The sequence below is a fragment of the Tricharina praecox genome, assembly GCF_024521635.1.
Source record: "Tricharina praecox strain CBS 144465 chromosome Unknown BZA05scaffold_16, whole genome shotgun sequence".
Taxonomy (NCBI): Eukaryota; Fungi; Ascomycota; class Pezizomycetes; order Pezizales; family Pyronemataceae; genus Tricharina; species Tricharina praecox.
The window spans coordinates 598,981-621,841 of NW_026250418.1; the positions used below are offsets into that span (position 1 = coordinate 598,981).

At 54.7% G+C, this 22,861-nt stretch overlaps 9 protein-coding genes across 9 annotated transcripts; 5 read left to right on the forward strand and 4 right to left on the reverse strand.

The window, feature by feature from the left end:
* Positions 1-119: 119 nt before the first annotated feature.
* On the reverse strand, positions 120-2,064 carry BZA05DRAFT_354952 (cytochrome oxidase assembly protein-domain-containing protein). Its single transcript, XM_051481374.1, has 2 exons — positions 1,601-2,064; positions 120-1,542 (listed from the first exon to the last, which is right to left on the reverse strand). The coding sequence occupies exons 1-2, from the start codon at positions 1,954-1,956 to the stop codon at positions 444-446; spliced, it is 1,455 nt and encodes a 484-aa protein (XP_051338488.1). The 5' UTR covers positions 1,957-2,064; the 3' UTR covers positions 120-443.
* A 531-nt stretch (positions 2,065-2,595) lies between these two features.
* Positions 2,596-4,672, reverse strand: BZA05DRAFT_426100 (uncharacterized protein; the record flags this gene model as incomplete). Its single annotated transcript, XM_051485992.1, has 5 exons — positions 2,596-2,666; positions 2,723-3,095; positions 3,152-4,276; positions 4,342-4,437; positions 4,535-4,672. 5 exons carry the CDS (start codon positions 4,670-4,672, stop codon positions 2,596-2,598), a joined length of 1,803 nt encoding a protein of 600 aa, XP_051338489.1.
* Positions 4,673-4,961: 289 nt separating this feature from the next.
* Positions 4,962-6,423, reverse strand: BZA05DRAFT_401698 (Tim17/Tim22/Tim23/Pmp24 family-domain-containing protein). The gene is made up of 5 exons (XM_051484020.1): positions 6,181-6,423; positions 6,061-6,114; positions 5,754-5,898; positions 5,533-5,696; positions 4,962-5,457 (listed from the first exon to the last, which is right to left on the reverse strand). The coding sequence occupies exons 1-5, from the start codon at positions 6,247-6,249 to the stop codon at positions 5,416-5,418; spliced, it is 474 nt and encodes a 157-aa protein (XP_051338490.1). The 5' UTR covers positions 6,250-6,423; the 3' UTR covers positions 4,962-5,415.
* Positions 6,424-10,440: 4,017 nt separating this feature from the next.
* Positions 10,441-11,958, forward strand: BZA05DRAFT_401703 (nucleotide-diphospho-sugar transferase). Its single transcript, XM_051484021.1, has 3 exons — positions 10,441-10,461; positions 10,535-11,039; positions 11,095-11,958. Exons 2-3 carry the CDS (start codon positions 10,889-10,891, stop codon positions 11,871-11,873), a joined length of 930 nt encoding a protein of 309 aa, XP_051338491.1. The 5' UTR covers positions 10,441-10,461; positions 10,535-10,888; the 3' UTR covers positions 11,874-11,958.
* BZA05DRAFT_401704 (uncharacterized protein) lies at positions 11,959-14,320 on the reverse strand. The gene is made up of 3 exons (XM_051484022.1): positions 14,124-14,320; positions 13,325-14,068; positions 11,959-13,275 (listed from the first exon to the last, which is right to left on the reverse strand). Exons 1-3 carry the CDS (start codon positions 14,244-14,246, stop codon positions 12,085-12,087), a joined length of 2,058 nt encoding a protein of 685 aa, XP_051338492.1. The 5' UTR covers positions 14,247-14,320; the 3' UTR covers positions 11,959-12,084.
* Positions 14,321-14,370: 50 nt separating this feature from the next.
* BZA05DRAFT_354963 (DHHC palmitoyltransferase-domain-containing protein) lies at positions 14,371-16,101 on the forward strand. The gene is made up of 3 exons (XM_051481375.1): positions 14,371-14,798; positions 14,861-15,052; positions 15,155-16,101. The coding sequence occupies exons 1-3, from the start codon at positions 14,710-14,712 to the stop codon at positions 15,894-15,896; spliced, it is 1,023 nt and encodes a 340-aa protein (XP_051338493.1). The 5' UTR covers positions 14,371-14,709; the 3' UTR covers positions 15,897-16,101.
* A 2,540-nt stretch (positions 16,102-18,641) lies between these two features.
* On the forward strand, positions 18,642-20,283 carry BZA05DRAFT_78541 (uncharacterized protein). The gene is made up of 3 exons (XM_051488632.1): positions 18,642-19,104; positions 19,163-19,241; positions 19,310-20,283. Exons 1-3 carry the CDS (start codon positions 18,922-18,924, stop codon positions 20,221-20,223), a joined length of 1,176 nt encoding a protein of 391 aa, XP_051338494.1. The 5' UTR covers positions 18,642-18,921; the 3' UTR covers positions 20,224-20,283.
* A 465-nt stretch (positions 20,284-20,748) lies between these two features.
* BZA05DRAFT_401716 (uncharacterized protein) lies at positions 20,749-21,337 on the forward strand. The gene has a single exon (XM_051484023.1). It carries the CDS (start codon positions 20,811-20,813, stop codon positions 21,036-21,038), a length of 228 nt encoding a protein of 75 aa, XP_051338495.1. The 5' UTR covers positions 20,749-20,810; the 3' UTR covers positions 21,039-21,337.
* A 457-nt stretch (positions 21,338-21,794) lies between these two features.
* On the forward strand, positions 21,795-22,778 carry BZA05DRAFT_78615 (acyl-CoA N-acyltransferase). The gene has a single exon (XM_051488633.1). The coding sequence runs from the start codon at positions 21,884-21,886 to the stop codon at positions 22,694-22,696; it is 813 nt and encodes a 270-aa protein (XP_051338496.1). The 5' UTR covers positions 21,795-21,883; the 3' UTR covers positions 22,697-22,778.
* Positions 22,779-22,861: the final 83 nt, after the last annotated feature.

Sequence of the window (22,861 nt, forward strand, 5' to 3'; positions counted from 1 at the left end):
CTGGGTAGGTATTGAAGAATGTGCACTTCCTTGTGATGGTTAAGAGGGGGCGTGGAAATGATGGTTGCTCCTCACTGCCGCCTTTCGACTCGAATGCTGACCCATAACGGCTAGAGTAACAGTATTGCAATTGAATATCAACCAGAAAAGATCTTGGTTACATTTGCAGGCTTGAGTCCTGACTTATAATCACCGACCTATCCACCGGCATATCCCACCGTCTTCCCGAAGCAACACGACCATTTGAGAGGGGGGTATTTATATTCAAACAATCCACAGACGTATGTAGAAACTTGTAAGTTTAAATGCACAACATATATACACGCACCAAAACTTGCAAACGAACCCCCGAACGAAACCCACCATTTGCAAACGAAACCCCGAAGAAAACCAAAGCACACCCAATAAACATACCATACAACGACTACCTACTCCAGTCTATTCTACCTCCTTCTCGCCGCGCCCTTCACCGCCGCGGCCTCGATCCTCTGCGCCGCAATCCTCGCAGCAGTACGTGGGAGCCACACCCTGTGGCCCAGGACGATGGATCCCGTGAGCAGCGCGAGGGCGCCCGCCTGATGCGTAGCCGCCAGGTGGGTAGGGACCATATAGATCAGGGTGCCGATACCCAGCAGGACCTGCAGGGAGGCGAGGTGAACGACGCCCATCATGCCGACCCTAACCTTTTTTGGCATGGCAGCTGCGACGCGCGGATTGAAGCGGGAGTAGGCAAAGACAGCCATGATGGCGGTGAACGTGCTGAGCGCCATCACACGGTGCTGGAACTGCACGGTCGTGGGGTTCTCCAGAAGGTTGCGCCACCAAAGGTCTGAGCCGTCGGCCGTGTGCGAGTAGAACGGGTCCATCATCTCTTTCGTCGGCGGCATGTACCCCGTGCCCATCTTTGGGAACTCGTTGTAGATGAGGCCCGCGTCGAGGCCAGCGACGAGACCGCCAGTCATGGCGGTGGTGAAGACCATGGCGACAAGGAGCCCGACGAGGCCGCGGAACACACGGATTTGTGGCGCGCTGAGGGATTTGACGTGCGCTAGTGCGTCGGCAGGGTTCTTGAGGAGGCGGTTTTCACGCAGGATGTCGAGACCGCACCAGAGCATGGCCGCGTAGACGGTGAATGCGGCGCCTAGGTGCGCGGTGAGACGGTACTGCGAGACGCGGGGGTGCGAACCGGGCTTGGCGAAGAGGTCGTCGCGGAGTCCGGATTTGACCATCCACCAGCCGATGAAGCCCTGGAAGCCGATCATGCCCGAGATTCCGAGGAGCTTGAGCGCTGTCTTGAGAGTGACGCGGCGGCGTGCGGTGAAGTAGATGGCCGGGAGGACAAATGTCAGGCCGATTGCGCGCCCCCACAGCCGGTGGCCCCACTCCATGAAGTAGATGAACTTGTACTCGTCAAGTGTCATGTTCGGGTTCAGAATCCGGTATTCGGGGGAGTCTTTGTATTTGTTGAAGTTGTCCATCCAGTCATCGTGCGAGAGGGGTGGCAGCGAGCCTGTTACGGGCTTCCATTCTGTGATCGAGAGTCTGCGCGGGGAGAAATTAGCAGCTGCGTACAGGTGGAATCATCCAACGGCATACGAACCCTGACTCGGTAAGTCGTGTAAGACCCCCTAGGACCACAATTCCAAAGACCAATCCGGCCGACCCCACCAACCAGTATCCAACCTTCTTATCGCTGATTTCCGGCCATGATCTATGGATAGCCTTGGTGGGGCGGGCAAGAGAATCGGCAAGCCCCGGGAGTGGTGATTCCCCAGTCTTAGGAATTGCAACGGTCCGCGGGGTAAACGACTTGTGGAACGCTCTGAGCCCAGAGGTTTGGAGAGGCGAGAGTGTATTCGGTCTTATTGGCTTTGACTTGAGTGTATAGTTGCGGATCTGGTGGGTGCAGCATTTCGATCGCAGCAATAGCCTGCTGGGTATTGAGGAGAATGACATGGTGGTGGTGGATTGAGGTTGCACTGGACCCGTGGAAAGGTGGAGGATCGGAGTTTTTAACTCACTTTACTAGTAGGAGTTATTAATCTTCCAGAACATCGGATGACGATATGCAGGTGTGGGGCGGTCTCCGCGTTAGGTAAGCCTGCACTAGACCTGTCACCGCCAACGTGAAGGATTGTGGTCTATTACTGATGCCAGAATTCTAGGTTCACGCTGAACCAATGAAAACCATCACCTATGTAATCTTTCCAGCGACGAAGCCACGGAAGCGCGAAGCGAGAAGCGAAATAAAGAAAAATAGAACGGTTGAATTTCACTCGGCAGTACGGCAGACGGTCCTACCGAGGCCAACCACCTGTATCGTCCGCAGCTGCTTCTGATGGTCCCTGTATTCTACAGATGGGTGATATCACGTGTAAATGCACTTCAGGACATCAACAGAGTCAGCTTCTATTCCTGTATGCTGAAATGAACAGACTTCGGACTCCTCCCAAGCACATCGTGAGACAAAAGGTAGTTAGAAAGCATAAACTTTTTTCATCTTGGGCAAAAACAGTGTCTACGACTGCAGTTCACCAGTGCTCTCGGTCCTAAAAAGATGTCAATATTTATCCCGGTTGAGCCGTGGAAAAAGACTTACGGCATGGGCGTGATTCCCACCACCTCGGCGGCGGTCTTCTTCTCGGAGTGGTCATCCTTCATGAAGGCTGTTCACAGATATCAGTACCAGATCGAAATAAAAAAAGAGCTTCGGGCGGCTTACGGAAAGTCAAAACTTCCTTGATGGAGTAGTTATTGGTAAGGAACATGACAATTCTGTCGATACCCATACCCCAACCACCAGTAGGCGGCAGACCGTACTCGAGCGAGGTACAGAAGTTCTCGTCGATGAGCTGTGCCTCGTCGTCACCTTGGTCCTTCTGGTTGGCCTGCTCTTCGAATCGCAGCCGCTGGTCGAAGGGGTCGTTCAACTCAGTGTAGGCGTTGACGATCTCCTTCTTGCAGACGAAGGCCTCGAAACGCTCGCAAAGACCCACGCGGTCACGGTGGTACTTGGCAAGGGGAGACATCATCTGGGGGTGGCCGGTGATGAAGGTGGGGTTGATGCATTGCTCCTCGATGAACTCGCCGACGAGCTATGATACGGGTCAGTCTGGGGAAGAAACGACGCGATATATTGGGTAGAGGAAACCTTGTCAAGCATGCGGGCGTTGGTCTGAGGAGCAGAGCAGTCAATCTTGTGCTTCTTCAAGATCCCCTTCAAGAACTCGTTGGTCTCCTGAGTGTGGAGCTGGTCTCCCCGCGGGAACTTCTCTCCGGTTATCCTCTCCAATTCCTCCATCATGTCAATCTTCTTCCATGGCTTTTCCCAGTTGACCTCGTAAACCTCACCGCTCTGAGTGTTGAACTTGGTCACGTAGCTGCCAGTGATGTGCTTAACCATCTCGGAAACGAGATCCTCGGTGACGTTGATCAGGTCGTAGTAATCGGCGTATGCCCAGTAGAACTCGCAAGTTGTGAATTCGGGGTTGTGGGTGAGATCGATACCCTCGTTTCTGAACTGACGGCCAATCTCGTACACGCGCTCGAGTCCTCCGACAACCAACATCTTGAGGTACAGCTCTGGCGCGACACGCATGAACAGATCCATGTTCAGCTCGTTGTGGTGAGTGACGAAAGGCTTCGCAGTGGCACCTCCAGCGATAGCGTTCATCATGGGGGTCTCAACCTCCACGAAGTCCTTCTCGTCGAAGTATCTGCGGATGTACGACACGATCTTGCTCCTGGTGACAAACACATCTCTGCTGGAGTTGTTCATGATCAGGTCGAGGTATCGCTGACGGAATCTCGTCTCCTGGTCCTTGAGACCGTAGTGCTCGGTCGGCAACATCCTCAAGCAAGGCGTCAACAGCACAACCTCCTTAGCAAAGATCGAGAGTTCACCCGCGTTGTCAGCGGCCTTGGGGTTGGTCCTTCCGGGGAAACCGACAATTCCGATGATGTCTCCACGGTGAAGGTGCTCGTGCTGGGCAAGGTAGTCGCCAACGGCTTCCTGCGCCTGCGCCATAACCTGGATCTTGACACCCTCGGCACGAAGGTCGTAGAAGCGCAGCTTGCTGCCGGACGCACGGTACCCGTGAATACGACCTGCAACACGGACCTCGACATCGGGCCTTGTCTCGCCCTTCTGGAGGGATGTGTACTTCTCGACGATGTCGGCGAGCTTGTCCTTGACCAAAAACTTGTGAGGGTACGGATTCGGGCTCTTGGTCTCGCGGAGCTTGTTGATACTCCTGGAGCGGATCTCGAAGTATTGCTAGAGTGCATACACATCAGTCGGTGCATACAGCCGGGGGAGGGCAGCGCGTAGCGGGTCCATACGTTCGGCGTCAACTCCTCCATATCCTCCACCTTCTGTGCTCCTACCGCAACCTCCGCCTTCTTGGGCTTCGCGGGGGCAGCGGCAGCCTTCTCAGCCTGCAGAGAAAAACTTAATTTAGCGCGCTGCACACTGCCGATTTTCCCTCTCCATTCCCATCCCCCTTTCAGGTGGGGGTGCGGTGACGCCGGCTACCTTCTTCCTGTCTGCCTCTCTCTTCTTCTGTCTCTTCTTCAACTCCGACTTGGAGACCATCTCGCCGGTCGCCTCATCGAGCTGGAGGTTGGGAGCGTTCTCGGCCGCTGGGGCTGGTACTGCCGCGTTGTCCGCCATGCTGTCTCTTTTTTCGGAGGAGTTTTGTGTAGGAATTCGGGTCTGAGTCGAGGCTGCCAATTCGAGCGGAGTGTGTGATGTCGAGAGCATTTCCTATCAAAGACCCAAAGCCAAAAAGAAGAAAGCGGGGGTTGAGTCAAAGTCAGCCAAGCCTTTTGGCGGGGTCATCATTGGCGGGACCGCTTTGGTTTGAGACAGAACATTTTTCAGCTGGCAAAGTGAAGATAACCAGCCACCTCCGCCACAGATGGACAGTCGCACCGGAATTACGCGGTATGAAGTACCTGCAGATTGCCTACATGTAGATCTCTGCTCTGGGTCCTCAATCTAGGCTTAACACCACTCTATGTTTTGTTCGCTACCATAGTAAAGCAACCCTCAAACAAGAAGCAAAAACACATGTGCACATACAAGACGCAACACCCCCCAAAACAAATGCCAGTGCGCCCAACGTCAATCGCGTATCGTACAACAGCTGTCCCCATAAACACCCGTCCGTCCAGTCGAAGCCAGCCAGCTTTACTGGACACTCCCTCCCCCAAGCCCACATGTTCATGTGGTCCACCAACCGATATAGAGTAGAGATGCGTGCCGTACACCCAGTCGTAAGAAAGAAGACGTAACTAACCCATATCCCCAATTTGCCGAGCCGTAGTAAAAGTCACACCCACACACACAAAGACTATTTTTAAGAAAATTTCATACAATCCGGTCCGATCAAGTGAATGTGAAAAACAGAGGGCTTATGCAGGGAGGGCCCCGACCGTTGAGCTTTCCGACGGCAACTGCGGCGAGAAGAGAGATCCATTAGCATTTTTCGGACCAATGGAAAGGACGGAAGTAGGAGGGTAGCGTCATACAGGTGGATTCTGCGGCCTGTTGTTTCCCGCCATCATCCGGTTGAGACCGATACCCGCACCCTCAATAATAGCGAGCAAGATACCGCAACTAATGGCGGAGTTCCGGGCGGCCTTCCAACCTCCACGGACAGCAAGCGCTCCTCCAGTGAAGAAACCGGCAATGACTTTTCGTAAACGCGGTTAGCCAATTCCCCAATACATGTGGGGATGACAGCACATACTAGCATTCCAAGGGTCCTCCTTCGCGCGCACTCCCTTGACGGCACAGTCGAACGTCGAGAAGAGACCACCCCAGACACCAAAGTTTCCGGCTAGGACCGGAGCACGGGCCTTGATAGCTGTGAGGGCACCGATTCGTCGTTCACCCTACAAGCAGAGGATCAGTAACCTACTCATGATGTTTGTAGCGAAGCGAGTTGTTGTTATCGATTTCGTTGCGGAACATAACATTGTGTTCAGGTGGGAAGAATCGCATCGCGACTTTGGTGGCGGGGCAAACATCGTAACGACCGGAAGGTGAAAACCTACAGCAGGAGAGTTGCGGAAACCCTTGACACCGTGCCAAACAGCACCACCGACTGCCTAGAATGGGTCAGCACACAATCACCAATCGCCGAAACACAACCGGAGCGGGGGCGCGAAACTCACTCCCATAGAGAAAGCACCACCGAAGTCATTGATAATGACCCAAGGGCAGGGATCGCGGGAGTGATCCATTGTTGACTGGGGAGAAGGATAGAGTGGTAAGGGAGGAAAGTAGGTGGTGGTGGTCAAGAGGGGCGTGAGGCGTCGGGGGGGTGCAGTCGTGCCGTGTGGGGGTTGGTTGGTCAGTTGGTGTTGTGGTGTATTCGGCGGTTGATGATGAGATGTCGAAGCTTGCCAAAAGATTTTTGCGCTTGATGCCGATTGGTCGGTAACTGGATGGCGGCGAGACTTGGCATCTGCGCAAGACGGCCGACGGGGGGCAGGCCCAGCAAGGTCACACAACAACACAACAGCCCAGAACCGTAAATTTGGCTTCTCCGGAACTTAGTTTTTTTGTCGCCACGACTACGGGTGACCAGCAAATAGCACTCCCTGATCGATTGAAGCTCGGCTATCTACTCTACCCACTGTAAGTGACCATTCAACATCAAAATTCTGATTTACGGATGCCAACGAGAATAGATGCCGAGCATTTGTTTGCGGCCGGGACATCCGATCCCGACGACCAGGTATGAGGTGCTGCAGTGCCATCTGGTCAACATACTCCGTGAAGCGCATTTACATAGAGTACTGGCACTTTTACGAGCCGACGTCTTGCGGTACGGATTTGGCTTGTCCATTTGATGTCCCTCTATCTCGAAGCTGGTCCCATCTAGCGCCAGGCGTGGCCCCACTGGCATCTAATGAATCGCACTTCGGAGAGAAACAAGCATATAAGTGCTAAAGTTTGCCGCATTGGTTGTTGTGAAACACGTCCTCACGCAAAGTCACTCGGCGCGCCGCCACGTTCCGTCCAAGTCAAGAGTCATAGGCGGGCAGCGACCTCCGTGACAACGCGGAGCGGAAAAGCGGCTCTCCGTGCAATGAACTCCGTGCAAAGCTGATGTCTCTTTCCCTGGATGATTCTCTCCCACCTTCATTTGGGACGTTGTTATGAATTATGACAGTTTATTATCATCCCAACATCTTTATCTCCAGTCTTGGGAATACCTACCGCAAACTTAGATTAGCTATATCTCGAATCAGCAATAGTATCGCCATTATACGACTGCCAATGCAGACAGCCTCGTGCCGTGGATCAGTATGGCGACTGACCCAGACCCCGTTTCGGGGTGGAGTCGGCACATTTACGCACTAGGCACTCCTTCTTACATACAACCCGTGAATGATACTCCCGCCAGACTGGAAACACAGTGAAAAAGCTGCCGACTCACTGGTACCTTGATCACTGGTTCAGTAGACGGATTACGGTTGAGCATTGGTTTCATACGGCAGTTGCGCTGTTCTCGCAGCGTTTGCGTTGCACATGAGAGAGCACATGGCGACAGAGGGTTCTTTGCATATACTGTCACCAGCCGGAGTTTACCAGCCAGGGTTTGCGCACCTACTCTAATTACCAAGTGGGGGACCGCCAAAGCGGATACTCTGCTTCGTCCTAACTCTAATACTCACCACGAGATGCTGTGTCCTCCCGAGGTACTCTCAAAATAAGAGTTGCACGCGCCTACCTTCCACATCTTTGGCTGGTTATCCTCGACGGAAGCAATGGCTACATCCGGGGACTTTGTGATGAGACGCACCGTCCAATCATATCTCGAAGGGACAACCTTCAGTCGTCTACCGCACCGGTTATGCTCCTTTCCGCCTGACGCAACGAGGTTTTTTGGCCTGACTGTGGGTATGCACTGATCTTTATCTAAGAAATATCTGGCAACCTTGATAGCTTCCAGAGCTATGGAGCCTCTGAGCCGGCTGAGTACGTTTCCCCGAATTCCACGCAAGGTGAGTCAGAGTGTGCTTCGACGCCAGCATGACCAGCTATCAGGCGGTCAACCTTTCAATATTGATATTGGGCAATTGGCGGTACAAATATGACATTATTCTGAGGCGACTTTCCCATGGTCTAGACCCACTGCATCTAGCGAGTCTATCCACTTCCCCCTTTACCTAACGCTGAGGATTCTCGAGTTGTGATCGGCTGGCTTTTGACGTGGTGCCAATCATGTCGAAAGCCTTCTTCTCGAACGACGGCTGCAGCCCATCCAGGCCGGCTGAGCCTGTCTCCCGTGTATCTGTAAGGAAGATAAACACCATTCGTACGATGCACTCTTCCTTGGCCGCTCCGCTTCGATCTTGTTTTCAAGGAGCCGTCGGTATCCAGAAGTTGATACAGTCGGAGACATCGTCCCAACAAAATTGTTGAATGACGGGAGGAATTGGACAGCAGGGTCATTGACCTGGCAGTAGAAGGAGACCACCGTCTGGGATTCTGGATGGAGATGGCGTGAGTTTTGAAAATTCCAATTCTGTATAAAACCCGAGTTCCTTACTTGAGAGTCTCCCAGCATCAACAATTGAATCGGGTCGAATGGGAGCTTCCTTCCCCTGAGAATACATACATCTACGTTCTCGTCCTTTTCCCTTTCTTCTGGTCAGTCACTTCCGAGCTCATCTTTCTCCTCGAACTCCAACGAAGCAATCCAGACAAACGCATCACGAAAAGCCGTCGCTCCCCACTCTTCTTTTTTTCTCTAGAACGCTCTCCGCAAAAGTCCCTCCCTCCACCACTCCTTTATACCACCGATCAACCAACCAACCAGCCAACATTATGCCTGGCCCCTGCTCCGCCGACGATTACACACCCATCAAAGTGGCCACAGCCAAATGCGATATGTGCAATAAGCGAGATAAGCGTACGATGAAACGTTGCAACAAATGCTCGTTCCAAGTTTGCGGGGCCTGTATTACCAGCCTTCCGAACGGCGGCGCGCATTGAGTCGGTCCAACGCACGCACGCAACCCACTCACCGTGTCTTTCTTTCTGCCTTTTATTACACTGGCTGGTATATCGAAGATAGATAGGGCTGTGAGAAGAGATCGTGGGCGTGTGTTGTGGTGGTGGTGGGGGTGGTGGGGGAGTGCGTGGTGGAGATGGTGGTGTTTCTTTTCTCTCTGTGTGGTGCTTCCTTTCCTTTCCTTCTGTTTGCTCTAGACGGGAAGCAAGCCTCCTACGTGGGAGTAGTCACCCATTATCTCTCCACCTTGTCGTTTTGGAAAATGCTGCTGGCAGCCGACCATTTCCTGTCATATTTTTCTCTGTTTCTTTCCTATCCTTTCTCATTTTTGTTTCCTTGGATGTCTAAGGACCCCCGCCTCATTGGCCTTTTTAGTGTTTAGTCATGCGAGAAAATCTTTTGGAAGTGCGTATTTCTTGTCCTGACTGTATGTGGAGGATCTTCATATGTCTCTGTATTCCTTTTTGTAGATTGCTCACGGTACCTACACTCTCGTCGTATCTCCAAACGGCTTCTATGTAGTCTGTCTTTTTCTTTCGTCATTCCTTATCTAATGGAGTGTCAGCAATTATTATTCAATAGAATTGATGTATTACACAGTGCACACCACCTCATGTATGATTCCGCAATGCAAACTGGCACCTTCAGATTCACTGGTCATCACTCACCCACCGACACTCACTCGGCGTAATAGTGAGAGGGAGATGCAGTCCTCTTCACAAGTTTAAACCTCTGACTATGTCGTTCATAACCCGAGATTGCCATTCTGTACTTCCCACTTCCGCAGGCTCTGGTTCCTTGTATATACAAAGATAACCTCCCAGTAAAGATAGCCCCCCGAGTGATTTACTATGAGTAAGAAAGGCCGGCGAGTGCCTCAACACTGCTCGTACGCTCGACCTCCAGCTAGAGTATCTACTGGATTAACCAAAGCACAGTCGTGGAAGCCATTCTAGGTCTCGAAGTTGGTGTTCTTCGCAGCCAATTGCAAACTGGCATCTCCCAAACCCCCGCTGCACTCTTGGGTGCCCCGCTCCATGTGCAATCATTATGCTTATATTCTAACCTTTCCTCTGCCTCAAATTTCTCTCCACCAAAAAGCAACTCACGAAATCCTACATACATAGACGTGAAAACATCGCCTCCGTTTAAAACTTAACGCGGGGGGTCCATGCCAAGAATTCCTATTTATGTGTAATTTCCTTGACGCAGCCCCTCCGAACCCTGGCCTGAGCTAAACCAACCTTGTCCATTGGTGGTGGAGGGAGCACAGCAGCCAACACAGACCACCAGGTGATCAACGTGCACCCACTATCCAACTCCTCTCATCTCACCAGCTATCCCAAAAACACAAAGAAACGAGCGCTCATCGAACAATAACACCACTCACGAAAGCATAATGTCTAACTTCAACAAAGCTATCATCCTCGTACGTATGCGAGGGCTGTACATAGGATTGAGTGGGTTGAAGGCTGAAGCTAATGTGAATAACGAATGGATAGGTCGGAGGTCCATCCAGGGGCACCCGGTTCCGCCCTCTTTCGCTCGAGTTCCCCAAGGTGCGCAAATCGTATCTTCTGCCCCCCTCCATCGCATTCTGTACTGACAAACGGTCATGCAAACAGCCCCTCTTCGAGGTCGCCGGCCACAGCCTGATCTGGCATCCCCTCTGCGCGATTGCGAAGGTCGCTAGCATCCGTGAGGTTATCTTGATCGGCTACTACGACGAGTCTGTATTCGCACCATCGATTCGTAGCTGGAGCGCCGAGTTCCCTGCGCTGAAGATCACGTACCTGCGTGAATACACGGCGCTGGGAACCGCCGGAGGGCTGTACCACTTCCGCGATGCGATCCTGATGGGAAACCCCAAGCGCATTTTTGTCCTCAATGCCGACGTGTGCTGCTCGTTCCCGTTGAAGGAGATGCTGGAGGTTTTCGAGGAGAAGGAGGCCGAGGCGGTGCTGCTCGGCACCAGGGTGCAGGGAGAGGCGGCGCAGAGGTTTGGATGTAGGCCCCCACGCTATATACCCCGCGATTGGATGATGATTGACATGATATGTAGGCATCGTCGCCGACCCTACGACGTCAAAGGTCCGCCACTACGTCGAGAAGCCCGAGGGCCATATCAGCAACCTGATCAACTGCGGAGTCTACCTCTTTTCGTCCTCCGTCTTCTCCCTGATCCGCACCGCCATGGACGCAAAGGCTGACCGCCTCGCCTCCGACCCGAGTGTCGACCCAACCGACGGCGACTCGTCCTCCGTTCTCCGCCTGGAACAAGACATCCTCGGCCCCCTCTCCGACAGCCGCCGCTTCTTCGTCTACGAAACCCGCGACTTCTGGCGACAGATCAAGACCGCCGGATCCGCCGTGCCCGCCAACGCCCTGTACCTGCAGAAGGCATGGCAGTCCGGCTCCGAGGAGCTCGCGAAGCCCAGCGCCAACATTGTGCCGCCGGTGTTCATCCACCCCACAGCGACCGTGGACCCCACCGCAAAGCTCGGCCCGAACGTCTCGATCGGCCCTGGTGCTATCGTCGGCGCAGGTGCTCGCATTAAGGACTCAATCGTGCTCGAGGAGGCGGAAATCAAGCATGATGCGTGTGTGCTTTACTCAATCGTGGGCTGGAACTCGAAGGTGGGTGCGTGGTCGCGTGTAGAGGGCACGCCCATGGCGGCGACGGATCATGCGACTACCGTGGTCAGGAACGGCGTGAAGGTCCAGAGCGTCAGTATTCTCTCCAGGGAGTGTAAGGTGAACGACGAGGTGCGCGTGTGGAATTGTGTTTGTCTCCCATACAAGGAGCTGAAGAGGGATGTTGCGAACGAGGTTATCATGTAACTAAGTAGCGTTCCGAGTTGATCACGGGGGGAGTGGGGGCAGGTGGATTTGGAATGAAGGAATGAGGTCATGCGATTCGGCAGACAAACTTTACGATTTTAAATGAAGCTCCCACCCTATGGTGCTCCATGCCTCGCGAGCCTCGCCCAAAGTTAAAACTACAAGCGCTACAAATCATAGTATAGTCCTATGTAGGTATCAAAATCAAAAATCAAACAGTACTCCTCCTAGTCTCGGGTTTACTCCTCTCCCACTCCTCGAGAAACTTGAGACGGTATTCCCACTCCTCGCCGCGGTCCTCGGCGAGTCGCTGGAGCGCTCTACTATCGCGCCCCATCACTACCGCGTCCTCGTCTTCACTCCACACTCCGCGCATCGCGGGTAGGCCCTCGCCACGCATGTGCGCGGCTATCACGATCTCCGCCAGGTGCTTGTCCGCCGAGGTGCGCTTCAGCGCCCACGCAATCCGCGGGCCCGTCAGCCCCGGGAAGCGCGCCTTCATGCGCGTGACAAAGGCGGAGAGGGTTTCGTGTTGGGATTCTAGTTCGTCTTCTTCTTCTTCGTCGACTTCTTCTTCTCCTTGCAAGGGCGTGGGCGAGGGGGTGGGAGATGCGAGTGGTGGAACCATGAGGTATGCATCTAGCTCATCGTCTGGAGTACTAGGTCTCAAGACTGCGAGATTTGGCGAGCTAGGGAGCGAGGGGATTTTCAGGTCCAGGTCCGGGTCGGGTGATGACGAGCGGGGGTTGTATAGAGGGGAAGAGGCCGGGTTGAATAGCGGCGACGACGGCAGGGGCGGTCTGGTGATGGGGTCGCCGCCCACGCTGTGTGGAGACGATAGGTGAGAGTCTCCAGAGACTGCCGTTGAGGTGCCTAGTTCTGGCGAGGGTTCACGGCGCCGTTGTTGTTTGTGGCGGTGGCCGCGCTCAGGGGTCGAGGGAATCTCGGTGGTGAGCGGGAAGCGGGCGGGAATGGGGCGGATGCGCTTGCGTTTACTGGGTTTGGCGGTGTCGGCATCGGCATCGGTGTGTGGCGAGGTCACGGTTGGGGCATCGGTTGCGGGCACAGATGTCAGACCAGGAGCTTCGGTGTGCCATCGCGATGGGATCTCATGTTTGGAAGAGGAAGAGGCGGCATTCCGCACGCCAGGCGGGGGTGGTGTTGACCTCACGGGAGAAATTGGCCGCGGCGTCGGCTTCGCGCTGCGTTCGCCGGCGGTGCTTGTCTGTGCCAGGGGATGTGAGCGCCTGCGAGGACTAGGAAGCCGTGGCGGGCTGGACGGCGGTGGATTCCGAGATATTGAGGTAGACTCTTGTGGGTTCCACTCCTCCCCGCTCCGGACCCGGGGCAGGATGACAGCGTTGTACCGCTTGCGCCATTTCGACGCTGGATGGTGAGGGTGCTACACGATTTCAGCATTTGCCCCCCTCTTCATGGCCGGAGGATAATACCATTTCGCCGAGCTTCTCCCAGGCCTCTAGAGGATCTTCGGCTTTCACGACGGTCGAGTGGTAGGCCATGAGTATATCGTCATCGTGTTGTGTAAAATCATCGCCCAAGCTTGGCATGCTCTTCGATTTATTTCGGTTCAGATTCGATTTCGGCACGACTTTTGGCCGCGCTGCAATAACCTCTTTCGTCGGGTTCACCGGTTCCTCCTCCTCCTCCTCTCCCTCATGCTCTTCGCCCGGACCATCCTCCTCCTGAACCACACCCTTCCCCTTCTGCCCAGCCAACAGCCTCTTATACCACCACTCAGGATCAGGATTCGTTTTCGAAAAGTGATCCACCCAGCGACCGCGCCAGCTATGCATAGTCCTCGCGGGGTAGTTATACTCCAGTGTCTTATAGATTTTGTTACCATTGAGGGCGGTTCCCGGCTGCGAGATAGTGCGCAGCAGGATCAGGTCCTCTTCGGTGGTAAACAGGGTCCTCCTCCGCCCAGCGTGACTTTGTGTAGCTCTGAATTTCGCCGCCGACCCCGACGCTGCCCCCGTCAATGTTGATTTCTTGGGTCGGATTACACTCGGGTCGATCAAATGCTTCTCGGGGTCCTCGAGCCGCCCGCGTTTGATCGATTCGAGGACGAACGTGTACGAGTACATCGGCCGGTCGGTCATGACGCTGATACGCGCGTGGTCCCAGATGCAGTAGTCCGCGTCCCGCTCGACTTGTGAGACCAGTCCTCCATTGACCTGTAGTTCATTGTCAGCACGGCTCTGGGATAGGTACTACGGCGTATGTGGGTACCTTGATGTCGGCAATGAGAGTTGCCCGGCACGGGACCATGAGCGATATCCAGAACTTGAGGTCCTGGAAGAGTGCGTTTGAGAGGGGCGCGGAGAGGTTGCCCTCTTGAGTTATCGTGACCATCGCGAGAGGTGTTGTGAAGAACGGGGTGGTAGTGTGCAGCTGGTGATGGTGGTTGGGTGTGGTGTAGTGGTGGGGATAAATGGCTCTGGGGTTGGGTGTGCGACTTGAACGCGCCTAGGCGACGCGATTGCCTGCACCGATGACGCGCCGGAATCTCCAGCGCCAGCCTCAAGGCCGGCCCATAAGCATAAGCACATGGCCACCAGCTTGGCCTGCTTGGCTAAGGGTACTTCTCCTCGTGTACCTCCAGCCCTGGCTCGTGCACTTCTCCTTCTTGTCGTCATCTGTCCCATCCCAGCCAGTGTCGATCTCAGACTCACGGATTTCGTAAGTTCCGGAGCCGTGCTGTCTCGCCGAAGACCAACCAGGCTGCAGCCTTAAGTCCGAGCTCGAGTCCGCGCCAGTCAGTCCTCGATATCACGATACCTAGCATACCTACAAAGATCTGGACACACGCTGGAAGATGGGTCTAATACGGCAACTGGCACTGGGAGTTCTTGCGATCTCCTTCGTCACTTTCGTTGCTCTGTTCGGACAACTCCAACGTTTACGGTTACCTCCTCCTACCCACTCCGCCAATGTGTCCGTCTTCCAGCTAACACACCATCATCTAGAAAAACACCCATAGGCTACCTTCACCGCCTTCTCCGCCACCGACTCCCCGCATTTCTCCTATTACTCGACCACAAACTCACCTCGGGAACGCTCACCCCACTCCTGCAACGATGCGGCAATCACCTCGTCAACGAGAAGCACCCACTGGTGCTGATCTTCTACGTGCTCCTCGTCACGACCGGCGCCTACATGTTTCTTTCGGCAGGCTGGCGGTACCTCTCCCCCTCCCAGCAACTACTGGTGGCAATAGTCCTCCCGCTCCCCTACGTGAGCCTCTACCTCTGCGCGCGTAGCGACCCGGGGATCATCACGGCGGGCAACCACGCCTCCGCGATGGGAATGTACCCGTTCGACCACACGATCTTCTTCCCATCGCCAGCCACTCCCCCGTGCCGGAGCTGCCGGCTGCCCAAGCCCGCGCGCAGCAAGCACTGCTCGATCTGCCGTGCGTGTGTAGCCAAACACGACCACCACTGCGTGTGGATCAACAACTGCGTGGGGCTAAACAACACACGGCACTTCCTGTTCTTCCTATCGAGCACGAACTTGCTGCTCGCGGTGGGCGCCGCGCTGAGCTACAGCATCCTCGAGGAGGTCCTGCGGCGCAGCACGGGGATCGAGCCGCGCGCGCTGCACACCTGGGAGCTGTGGGGAAGGTACATGGCCGCCGCAGTGCTGCACGAGGTCTACGTCGGTGCGGTGTTCCTGCTGTGCGCCCTGTGCAGCTTGCTCAGCTTCTCGTTCACCGCGTACCATCTGTACCTCGTGTGGGCTGGCACGACGACAAATGAGACGGGCAAGTGGGCCGATTGGAGAGATGATATCAACGATGGGCTCATCTTTCGCGCGGATGGAGAGCTCGATGATGATACCGGAAGGGCGTGTCTGTACAGGATCGAGGCTGGCAGGACTCAGGATCTACCCCGCGGCGCCCTGTGGACGAGGGTGGAGGGATTGCATCAGGTCGTGAATGTCTATGATCAAGGCGGTTGGAAGAATTTTTGGGATGTGTTTCGCCCGCAGAAATTGCAGTGAGGAAAGGAGGGCGTGTACGCTGTGTATATATGTGGGAGTACTGCCGCGGTGCCGCGATGGTGGGAGTCATAGATCTTCCCGCTCTGGTGGGTCACTGGGTTATGGACATGATGGGTATGGCAGGGCGCTGTAGATACCCGATGAATGTGATTTACTTATTGTAATTTGTACCTGGGTAATACGAACGGCGATTTTTAGGTTTGGCACCTAGGTATCACGGATGGAACATGATAGGTGACTCGTTTACTATTCCTTCTACTGGGAGGCTCTAAGAAACACAAGCAATGCCGTTCACGTGTCCTAGGGTGTTCATATTCTTCCAAGTGATTAGAGTGGTTACCTCTTGGGTAAGTACCCGTCGTCAGTGGGAAGTAGGAACGGCGTGGATATCCACCACATAGCCGTGGCTTGTCAGCAGTACTCCTTGTGTCTATTATCTATCTTTGATTCTTCACTTCAAAGTTGAAAGTTCACAGCTTGCATTCCTCTAAGAAACACAAGCAATGCCGTTCACGTGTCCTAGGGTGTTCATATTCTTCCAAGTGATTAGAGTGGTTACCTCTTGGGTAAGTACCCGTCGTCAGTGGGAAGTAGGAACGGCGTGGATATCCACCACATAGCCGTGGCTTGTCAGCAGTACTCCTTGTGTCTATTATCTATCTTTGATTCTTCACTTCAAAGTTGAAAGTTCACAGCTTGCATTCTCATCTCCACACCTCGCCTATGCCTCTATGGTTATGCAGCCACCACAAGAGTGACGGCTGATGCTATTTCCTCCAGCCAGCGTAGCAGAGGGGAGACCAGGCCTGGCCTTGGCCAACGAGAGCGCCAACGAAACGAAACGCAAGGGGGTATCAACGTAATCGAGAGGGCTTTTCGGCGTTCGCACTTCGCAGCGTATGCGCGGGGTAGGTAGGAGGCAGGAGGTAGGAGGTTGGGTATTGTGCATACACGAAACGCCACTTTTATGGAAGTGACTGGCATGATGATGCGCCTCCAAAAGCCAGCGGGAATCGCCGTGAGTATCTACCGTATTCACATATTCACGTATGTACTAGCTACCGTAGTTGGTGGTCACGGGTCGTGATGTCGTTTATGTGGGGGGAGAGAGAGATCTTCAATTTGTTTCGCATGCAGCCTATCTACATAGACTATGGCGAATCGCCACACTCCTTTCCTTCCCACTCTAGCCGGCCGGGGTGGAGACTCTGCTACCGGACAGCACGATGTGGCGCCGCTGTTGTTTATGTAGGGGTCTCCTTGGGAGTCGGGACTCGGGACGCAGCGTAGAACTAGGTACTACTAGTAGAGTGTGGTAGAGTGATGACGAGTGACGCTGTCTCACTTCCTTCCTTTTAACCGTATCATAAACCAACTCGGATTGAGCGACGGTACTCTACTATGTATACGAACTTACGAAGTGTGCGTATGATGCCAGGAGGAGAAGCTGGTGAAGTCTCGAAGGATGGGGACGTCGGTGAAGTTGTAGTTGGCGATCGTTTGCGAATCTTCGTTCCATAAGGCATCACATTACCTTACATTCCTCTCTCTCTCCCACATGCATATTCCTCACCCCCACTTTCCCACGATGCCCAACCAACGAACGTCTTCAGCTCTCGCGAGTCGGTCCAGCTTCCGGCTCCCAGCTTCCATCACTGGCATGTCGTTCTCGCTCAGCGTCACAGCACAAATACTAGTATATAGCCACAACGTGCCGAACTCCCGAGCCATTCCTGATGGGGGTTATAGAGTATCATAGTAACCCACCAGCACCGACGCGTGCAGACTCCGTGGCCGATCATTCGGACATAACATCAGAGCTGCATAAGTTGCATACATAAGTTGCATATGCAAGTGTTCTTTTTGGCACCCGGGGATCGCGGGAACTCTGATAAGAGAGTTTTGTTTTTATTTTGCTTTGCACGGAGGGGACCTGAGCAGTGAGCACTGAGCAGTGAGGAAGGGTGGGAGTCTGTAAATAAATTGACGCTCGGAGGATGGATGGGATGGGCATGTATGGGAAATGTATTATGTCGTGATGCACAGACCGTTGCGACACCGGCCCTTCCTCTCCCTCGGAGGAGGGGGCTCGGAGGGGGCCGGGGGTTCGTATGTAAAACGCATGAACGGTCTCAGAGCACACGAGCACGCAACGAAACGCGACACAACACAACGGCACAAACGTTGTGTTGTGGCCCGCCTGCCTGCGCATCGGGGGATCGAGGGATGGGCGTCTGATATTCCCATTGGCCTTGTTCCCCCTCGCTCCTTCCCACAGCATTCTTTGGAGGCCATCCACCGCACACGTGCAAGTGTTTTCCGCAGGCTCTCGCGCATTGCAGCCCGAATCGGAAAGCCAGCGACACTTGGATCGCCGCCGCTAGCACTCCCAGGGCCCGGTCAGGGGTCGCAACGTTTCCCTCTGGAGCGCAAGCTCGAAGCAAGCGGGGACTTCGCTAAGTAAGTAGAGTAAGGTGCATGCAAGGACCCCGATCTTGTTCGCTCGGTCGTTCCACCCACACAACCCTTTTGTGGATTGCGGTGGGTACATAGTACTTCTTTCCCGCACCCGCAGCTCGAAGGTGGCTTCTACTTGGTTACTTCTTACCTCTTACTTACTTCTTACTCCTTCACACTCTCTTTTCTTCGGCGGCGTCGTCCAATTCCATTCCCTTGACCGTTCTTTTCTGACGTCTGTTGTCTTCTCGTCATGTGCATTGGCTGAAATAACCCGTTCTCATCGAAACCGATTTGGTGCTCTGTACATACTCGACTCAGTATCTTCCAGGTACTAGTTAATGGCCTTTTCTCGTCGCGAGTGTCAATCGAATACTATGATTGATCGAGCATCACTTGATCCATTCCTTTCTTCGCGGACGACGAGACCGGACGGAATTATATCGCAGACGGCCACACCCTTTTACTTTTACGGACGGCGGCGGCGGCAGCAGTGTGGGGACTACAGGAGCTGCTTCGAGAGAAATAGAAACTCCTTTCGTCGGTGGCCTTCGCAACAGCCGCGAGGATGCGATTCGGCGGTACCGCGCAATGCTCCCTGCGACTCTTGATTCGTGCGTTGGTGCTGGTGCTTTGGCTGGGGATTGTGGATGTGGGCGTGGACGCGGCTGTGACGAGTGGGCGGAATCCTATCACTTCGCCGTTGGAGGGCGTTTACGATGCGGATGTGGCGATTCCGGTTACGTGGAAGGTTTGTTGGTGCTTGGGATGTGTGTGGTCTTTGCACACTGGCTGACGAGTGATGGCAGCCAACAACGTCCGGAACCGTTTCTCTTATCCTGATGAAGGGGTCTCAGGATGATCTTGTGGAGGTTGCTCCATTGGCTGGTAATTACTACTACTACTACGCATGGAGTGGCGATGGTTTCGAATGCGAACTGACGCGCATGCTCTAGCTACCCTGGCGAATACTGGGGAGTACATTTGGAAAGTGGACCACGCCCTCGAAGGACAGGAAACGATGCCTGCGAACGATGTGTACGGCTTGATGATTAAGGATGACCTTACCGGCCTCTTCGAATACAGCCCTCCCTTCCGGCTTCGGATCCCCGGCTCGAAATTTGGCAAACGGGATTCAACTGAATCCACTCCGGCGTCTACTAGTGTCAGCAAAGGGCTCACGCTCGAAACCCGCAAACCAGATCCCACCACGTCCCTCGAACACGAAATGGAAAATGGAGTCAATCTCGAGGCAATTTTCGGCACCGCCGGTGCTGGTTTAGGTGCCATCATCATCATGATCGTTGGGTTTTCCGTGTGGCGGCGCATCCAGAGCGAAAAGAAACTGGCAGCTTCTCGGAAAGATTTCCGCCGCCGCCGCGACAGCCTCGAGGACGACGACACCCCTTCCCCCGTCACAGCGCAGTACGCCGCCCACAGACGCATCCTATCCTCCTCCTCGTTCGGCGATGGCGCCCGTGCCAGCGACCTCTTCGAACGATCGGCGCTCGAACCACCGAAACCACTCTCTCCGATCGCGGACTCCCCGCCGCCCACGCCATTCGCTGCCCCACCGATGGTATTCCCGCCCTCCGCCTCCCTCCGGCGCACATCCAAAGGGCCCGCCGAGCTCCACCGGCGATCCTCCCTCCTACCCCCATCCGCGCCCGGCCCCACGCACCAAATCGCCGGCTTCGCATCGACCTCGCCGCCCGAAGGCTTCACGCTCGGCCCCGCCCCCAGCTCCCACAACTTCTCGCACCGCGTGCCCAAATACTCCGCCTTCAACCCGGACACGCCACCGACGCGGCCGTCCTCCTTCGCCGCAACAGAAACCGACACCGCCATCTGGGACAACCACCCCACATGACAATCAGGGGTGGCCGCGGCCGCCCCGAGCCCCTTTGCCGACGCCGCCGCGTACGTGCCGACGCCGTACGGCGCGCTCGCTGCCACAAACTCCAAGCTTCACCTCGAAGCGCAAGGCAGCAACTGGGACTCGATGCCACTGTCACCCCCGCCCCCCGCGTACTCGGTCGTCGAGCACGAGCGCGAGACCGAGCGGCGCAAGGAGAAGGAGGCCAGAAGGTACCTGCACCAGCAGTTGATGCGCTCAGATAGCAACGCTAGCTCGGTCTATGGCGCACAGGACGAGTATGGCGGACAGGAGGATCGAATGTCCATCCTCTCGTTCATTAGCTATTATGAATACTTTAGACCGCCAGAGGAGAAGGTGCCTAGGGATACTTACTATGCTTGATGCCCGCTGTGGGTTTTGGGCTGAGACATTTTTTGTTGTGTGTTGTGTGCTGTGTGTGTGCTGTTTTGAGTCTTGCTTTTTTGCGTGCGCGTCTGCGTCTGTCTGTCTGTCTGTCACTCTTTGCATCTGTTGGCGTTTTTTTTTGTCATTTTTGTCAGCAGTTTTTGCCCTTTCGCTTGCGCGTCCTTTTGTGGTCAATGGTCATTGGTTTTTGTCGCTTATTGGTCTTTTTGGGGAAATTGGGAGGTTTACTTTTATTCTGCACTTATTCTGCACTTTTGGGCGTGGTGGTGGGAAGTAAGGAGGAGACGGAGATGGAGGAGAAGCAGGAGGAGGTGGTGGTGGAGGAACAGGTGGAGGATGCACTGGTGATTGGTAGTTTACAATCAATCAATAAAGTATCAGCTCGACATATCACTACATAATGTGCATTGTGCATTGTGCATGATTTATCACGGTGAGTGCAACTGTTCAAGCTTCAAGCCTCAAGCCTCAAGTGTCAAAAGCTTGTGTCGAAAGCCTCAGGTGTCGAAACGAAAGCTTGTGTCGAAAGCTTGATTCTGGAGACCAGTGAACATGGTGAACAATCTGTACCACCGAGTGGAGCGGCGAGGAGTTCTTCAGCCTTTAGTCTTCAGCCATCGTAGGAGTTGTGCAGCCCCATTCAGTCTTCAGCCTTCAGCCATCGGAACTTTCAATTGACGCTGGGGGGCGGGGGGAGGGGGGACACTGGGCTGCTTGGTGGTTAGTGGGGTAAGTGGGGTAAGTGGTAAGTTAAGGACGGCATCAATTTGTCACCGTCGGATTAAATAGATCCCGTATGTCATGTATGTCATGTATCACACCGCGTGTCAGTGTGAGCCAAGGAGGTGCCAGCAAGGTTACACGGCAGGTAGCGGACTTTATAGTTAGGCTAGTATAGTAGTGTCGTGTCATCCCGATTCCTGAAGACTCATCAACTCCGGCGCCTTGTGGTTATTATGTACCAGGTATAGATTTATCGCCTCGAGGCTCGGACATCCGTTTATCCGCCACATACACATCGCTGCAACTCCGAGTTCCTCACATGGAGGCTGCCTGAGGCGGGCATGAGCTTGCTAGATATTGTGCGGAGATTAGAGTAGGCACTGGGCAGACAGACAGCTCCTCGTGTGTACCATGCATGGATTGTAGGTGTGTAGTTAGCAGCTATAAAACCGCCAGGGCCCCGGGGCCATCGCGAAAGAAAAAAAAAAGCTGAAGAACCATCTCGCACAGCCGCACACTTACCATGTCGCCATCGAAACTCGAAACCACCTTGTCCAGCGCGGCCCTGGCTACGGGCGAGTCGGAACCACTTCTGCCCGCCACCGCCGCTGCCGCTGCCGCCTCCCGTCCGCCATTCACATACACGCTGCGGCCGGCGACCCTCGCCGACGTCCCGAGCATGGCCTCCCTCGCCGCATGCGCCTACCTCTCCTCCAGCTTCAGCGACTTCCTGTCCCCGGGGCGGTTCGCATACATCAGCGAGCACGCGTACGGGTACACGCAGCGGGTACGGTACCGGATGCTGTCTCCACGCTGCGTCTCGATCATAGCCGTGTCCTCCTCCGGGCTGCCGGTGGGGTACGCGCAGTTCGTGCGGCACGGCGAGGACGCCGCCGCGAAGGAGGTGCATAGAAACGGCAATACCTGGGCGTTCCAGCTAAAGAGGGCCTGGCTGTATGCGAGATTCGCGTGGGATTATATCACCTTCACCGATAGGAGTATGGATCAGAAGGCACTGAAGGTCATGATGGCCCATGGAGATATGTGGAAGGGAGAGCAGCCGAATAGGTGGCATGCCCAGAGCGTCGTCGTTAGTCCTGGACATCAGAGGAGGGGCATTGGAAAGGCGCTCATGCGGGGAATGATGGAGAGGGCGGGGTCGGAGGGTGTCCCGCTCGGCCTCGAGGCGAGTCCGGACGGGGAGTTGTTGTATACTAAGCTCGGGTTCGAGCTGAAGAGGAGGTTTGAGATTGACTTTGAGGGCTTGGGGAAGGAGATTGAGGAGGATAGGGGCGGGTTGATGATTTATTACCCGCCTGGGTGCGAGAGGGAATAAGAGGTGTGGGTTGGTGTATGTAGAGTACATACGATGGCGAAAGGACGTCCGCGAGCTCCGTCAGTTGTCAATGGGTGCTCACGATGGAGGAGGGGAAGGAGGGCTGTATTGAGCATATACGGTACCATATTCACATATCGAGTCTCATGGTGGTAGTTTAGTTAA

Bases quoted from the DNA above. Each gene is read 5' to 3' on its own strand.
- BZA05DRAFT_354952 (XM_051481374.1), bottom strand. From the start codon at position 1,956: ATGTCATTCTCCTCAATACCCAGCAGGCTATTGCTGCGATCGAAATGC. The intron at 1,543-1,600 runs GTTCGTATGCCG...CTCCCCGCGCAG, and splicing joins ACACGACTTACCGAGTCAGG to ACTCTCGATCACAGAATGGA.
- BZA05DRAFT_401698 (XM_051484020.1), bottom strand. From the start codon at position 6,249: ATGGATCACTCCCGCGATCCCTGCCCTTGGGTCATTATCAATGACTTC. The intron at 5,899-6,060 runs GTAGGTTTTCAC...CTCTGCTTGTAG, and splicing joins GTTTCCGCAACTCTCCTGCT to GGTGAACGACGAATCGGTGC. The intron at 5,458-5,532 runs GTATGACGCTAC...TTCTCGCCGCAG, and splicing joins ACAGGCCGCAGAATCCACCT to TTGCCGTCGGAAAGCTCAAC.
- BZA05DRAFT_401703 (XM_051484021.1), top strand. From the start codon at position 10,889: ATGGGAAACCCCAAGCGCATTTTTGTCCTCAATGCCGACGTGTGCTGC. The intron at 11,040-11,094 runs GTAGGCCCCCAC...CATGATATGTAG, and splicing joins GGCGGCGCAGAGGTTTGGAT to GCATCGTCGCCGACCCTACG.
- BZA05DRAFT_401704 (XM_051484022.1), bottom strand. From the start codon at position 14,246: ATGGTCACGATAACTCAAGAGGGCAACCTCTCCGCGCCCCTCTCAAAC. The intron at 14,069-14,123 runs GTACCCACATAC...AATGAACTACAG, and splicing joins CTCTCATTGCCGACATCAAG to GTCAATGGAGGACTGGTCTC. The intron at 13,276-13,324 runs GTATTATCCTCC...GAAATCGTGTAG, and splicing joins GGGAGAAGCTCGGCGAAATG to CACCCTCACCATCCAGCGTC.
- BZA05DRAFT_354963 (XM_051481375.1), top strand. From the start codon at position 14,710: ATGGGTCTAATACGGCAACTGGCACTGGGAGTTCTTGCGATCTCCTTC. The intron at 14,799-14,860 runs GTTACCTCCTCC...ACCATCATCTAG, and splicing joins GGACAACTCCAACGTTTACG to AAAAACACCCATAGGCTACC. The intron at 15,053-15,154 runs GTTTCTTTCGGC...CTGCGCGCGTAG, and splicing joins GTCACGACCGGCGCCTACAT to CGACCCGGGGATCATCACGG.
- BZA05DRAFT_78541 (XM_051488632.1), top strand. From the start codon at position 18,922: ATGCGATTCGGCGGTACCGCGCAATGCTCCCTGCGACTCTTGATTCGT. The intron at 19,105-19,162 runs GTTTGTTGGTGC...GAGTGATGGCAG, and splicing joins CGATTCCGGTTACGTGGAAG to CCAACAACGTCCGGAACCGT. The intron at 19,242-19,309 runs GTAATTACTACT...CGCATGCTCTAG, and splicing joins GGAGGTTGCTCCATTGGCTG to CTACCCTGGCGAATACTGGG.
- BZA05DRAFT_401716 (XM_051484023.1), top strand. From the start codon at position 20,811: ATGGTCATTGGTTTTTGTCGCTTATTGGTCTTTTTGGGGAAATTGGGA.
- BZA05DRAFT_78615 (XM_051488633.1), top strand. From the start codon at position 21,884: ATGTCGCCATCGAAACTCGAAACCACCTTGTCCAGCGCGGCCCTGGCT.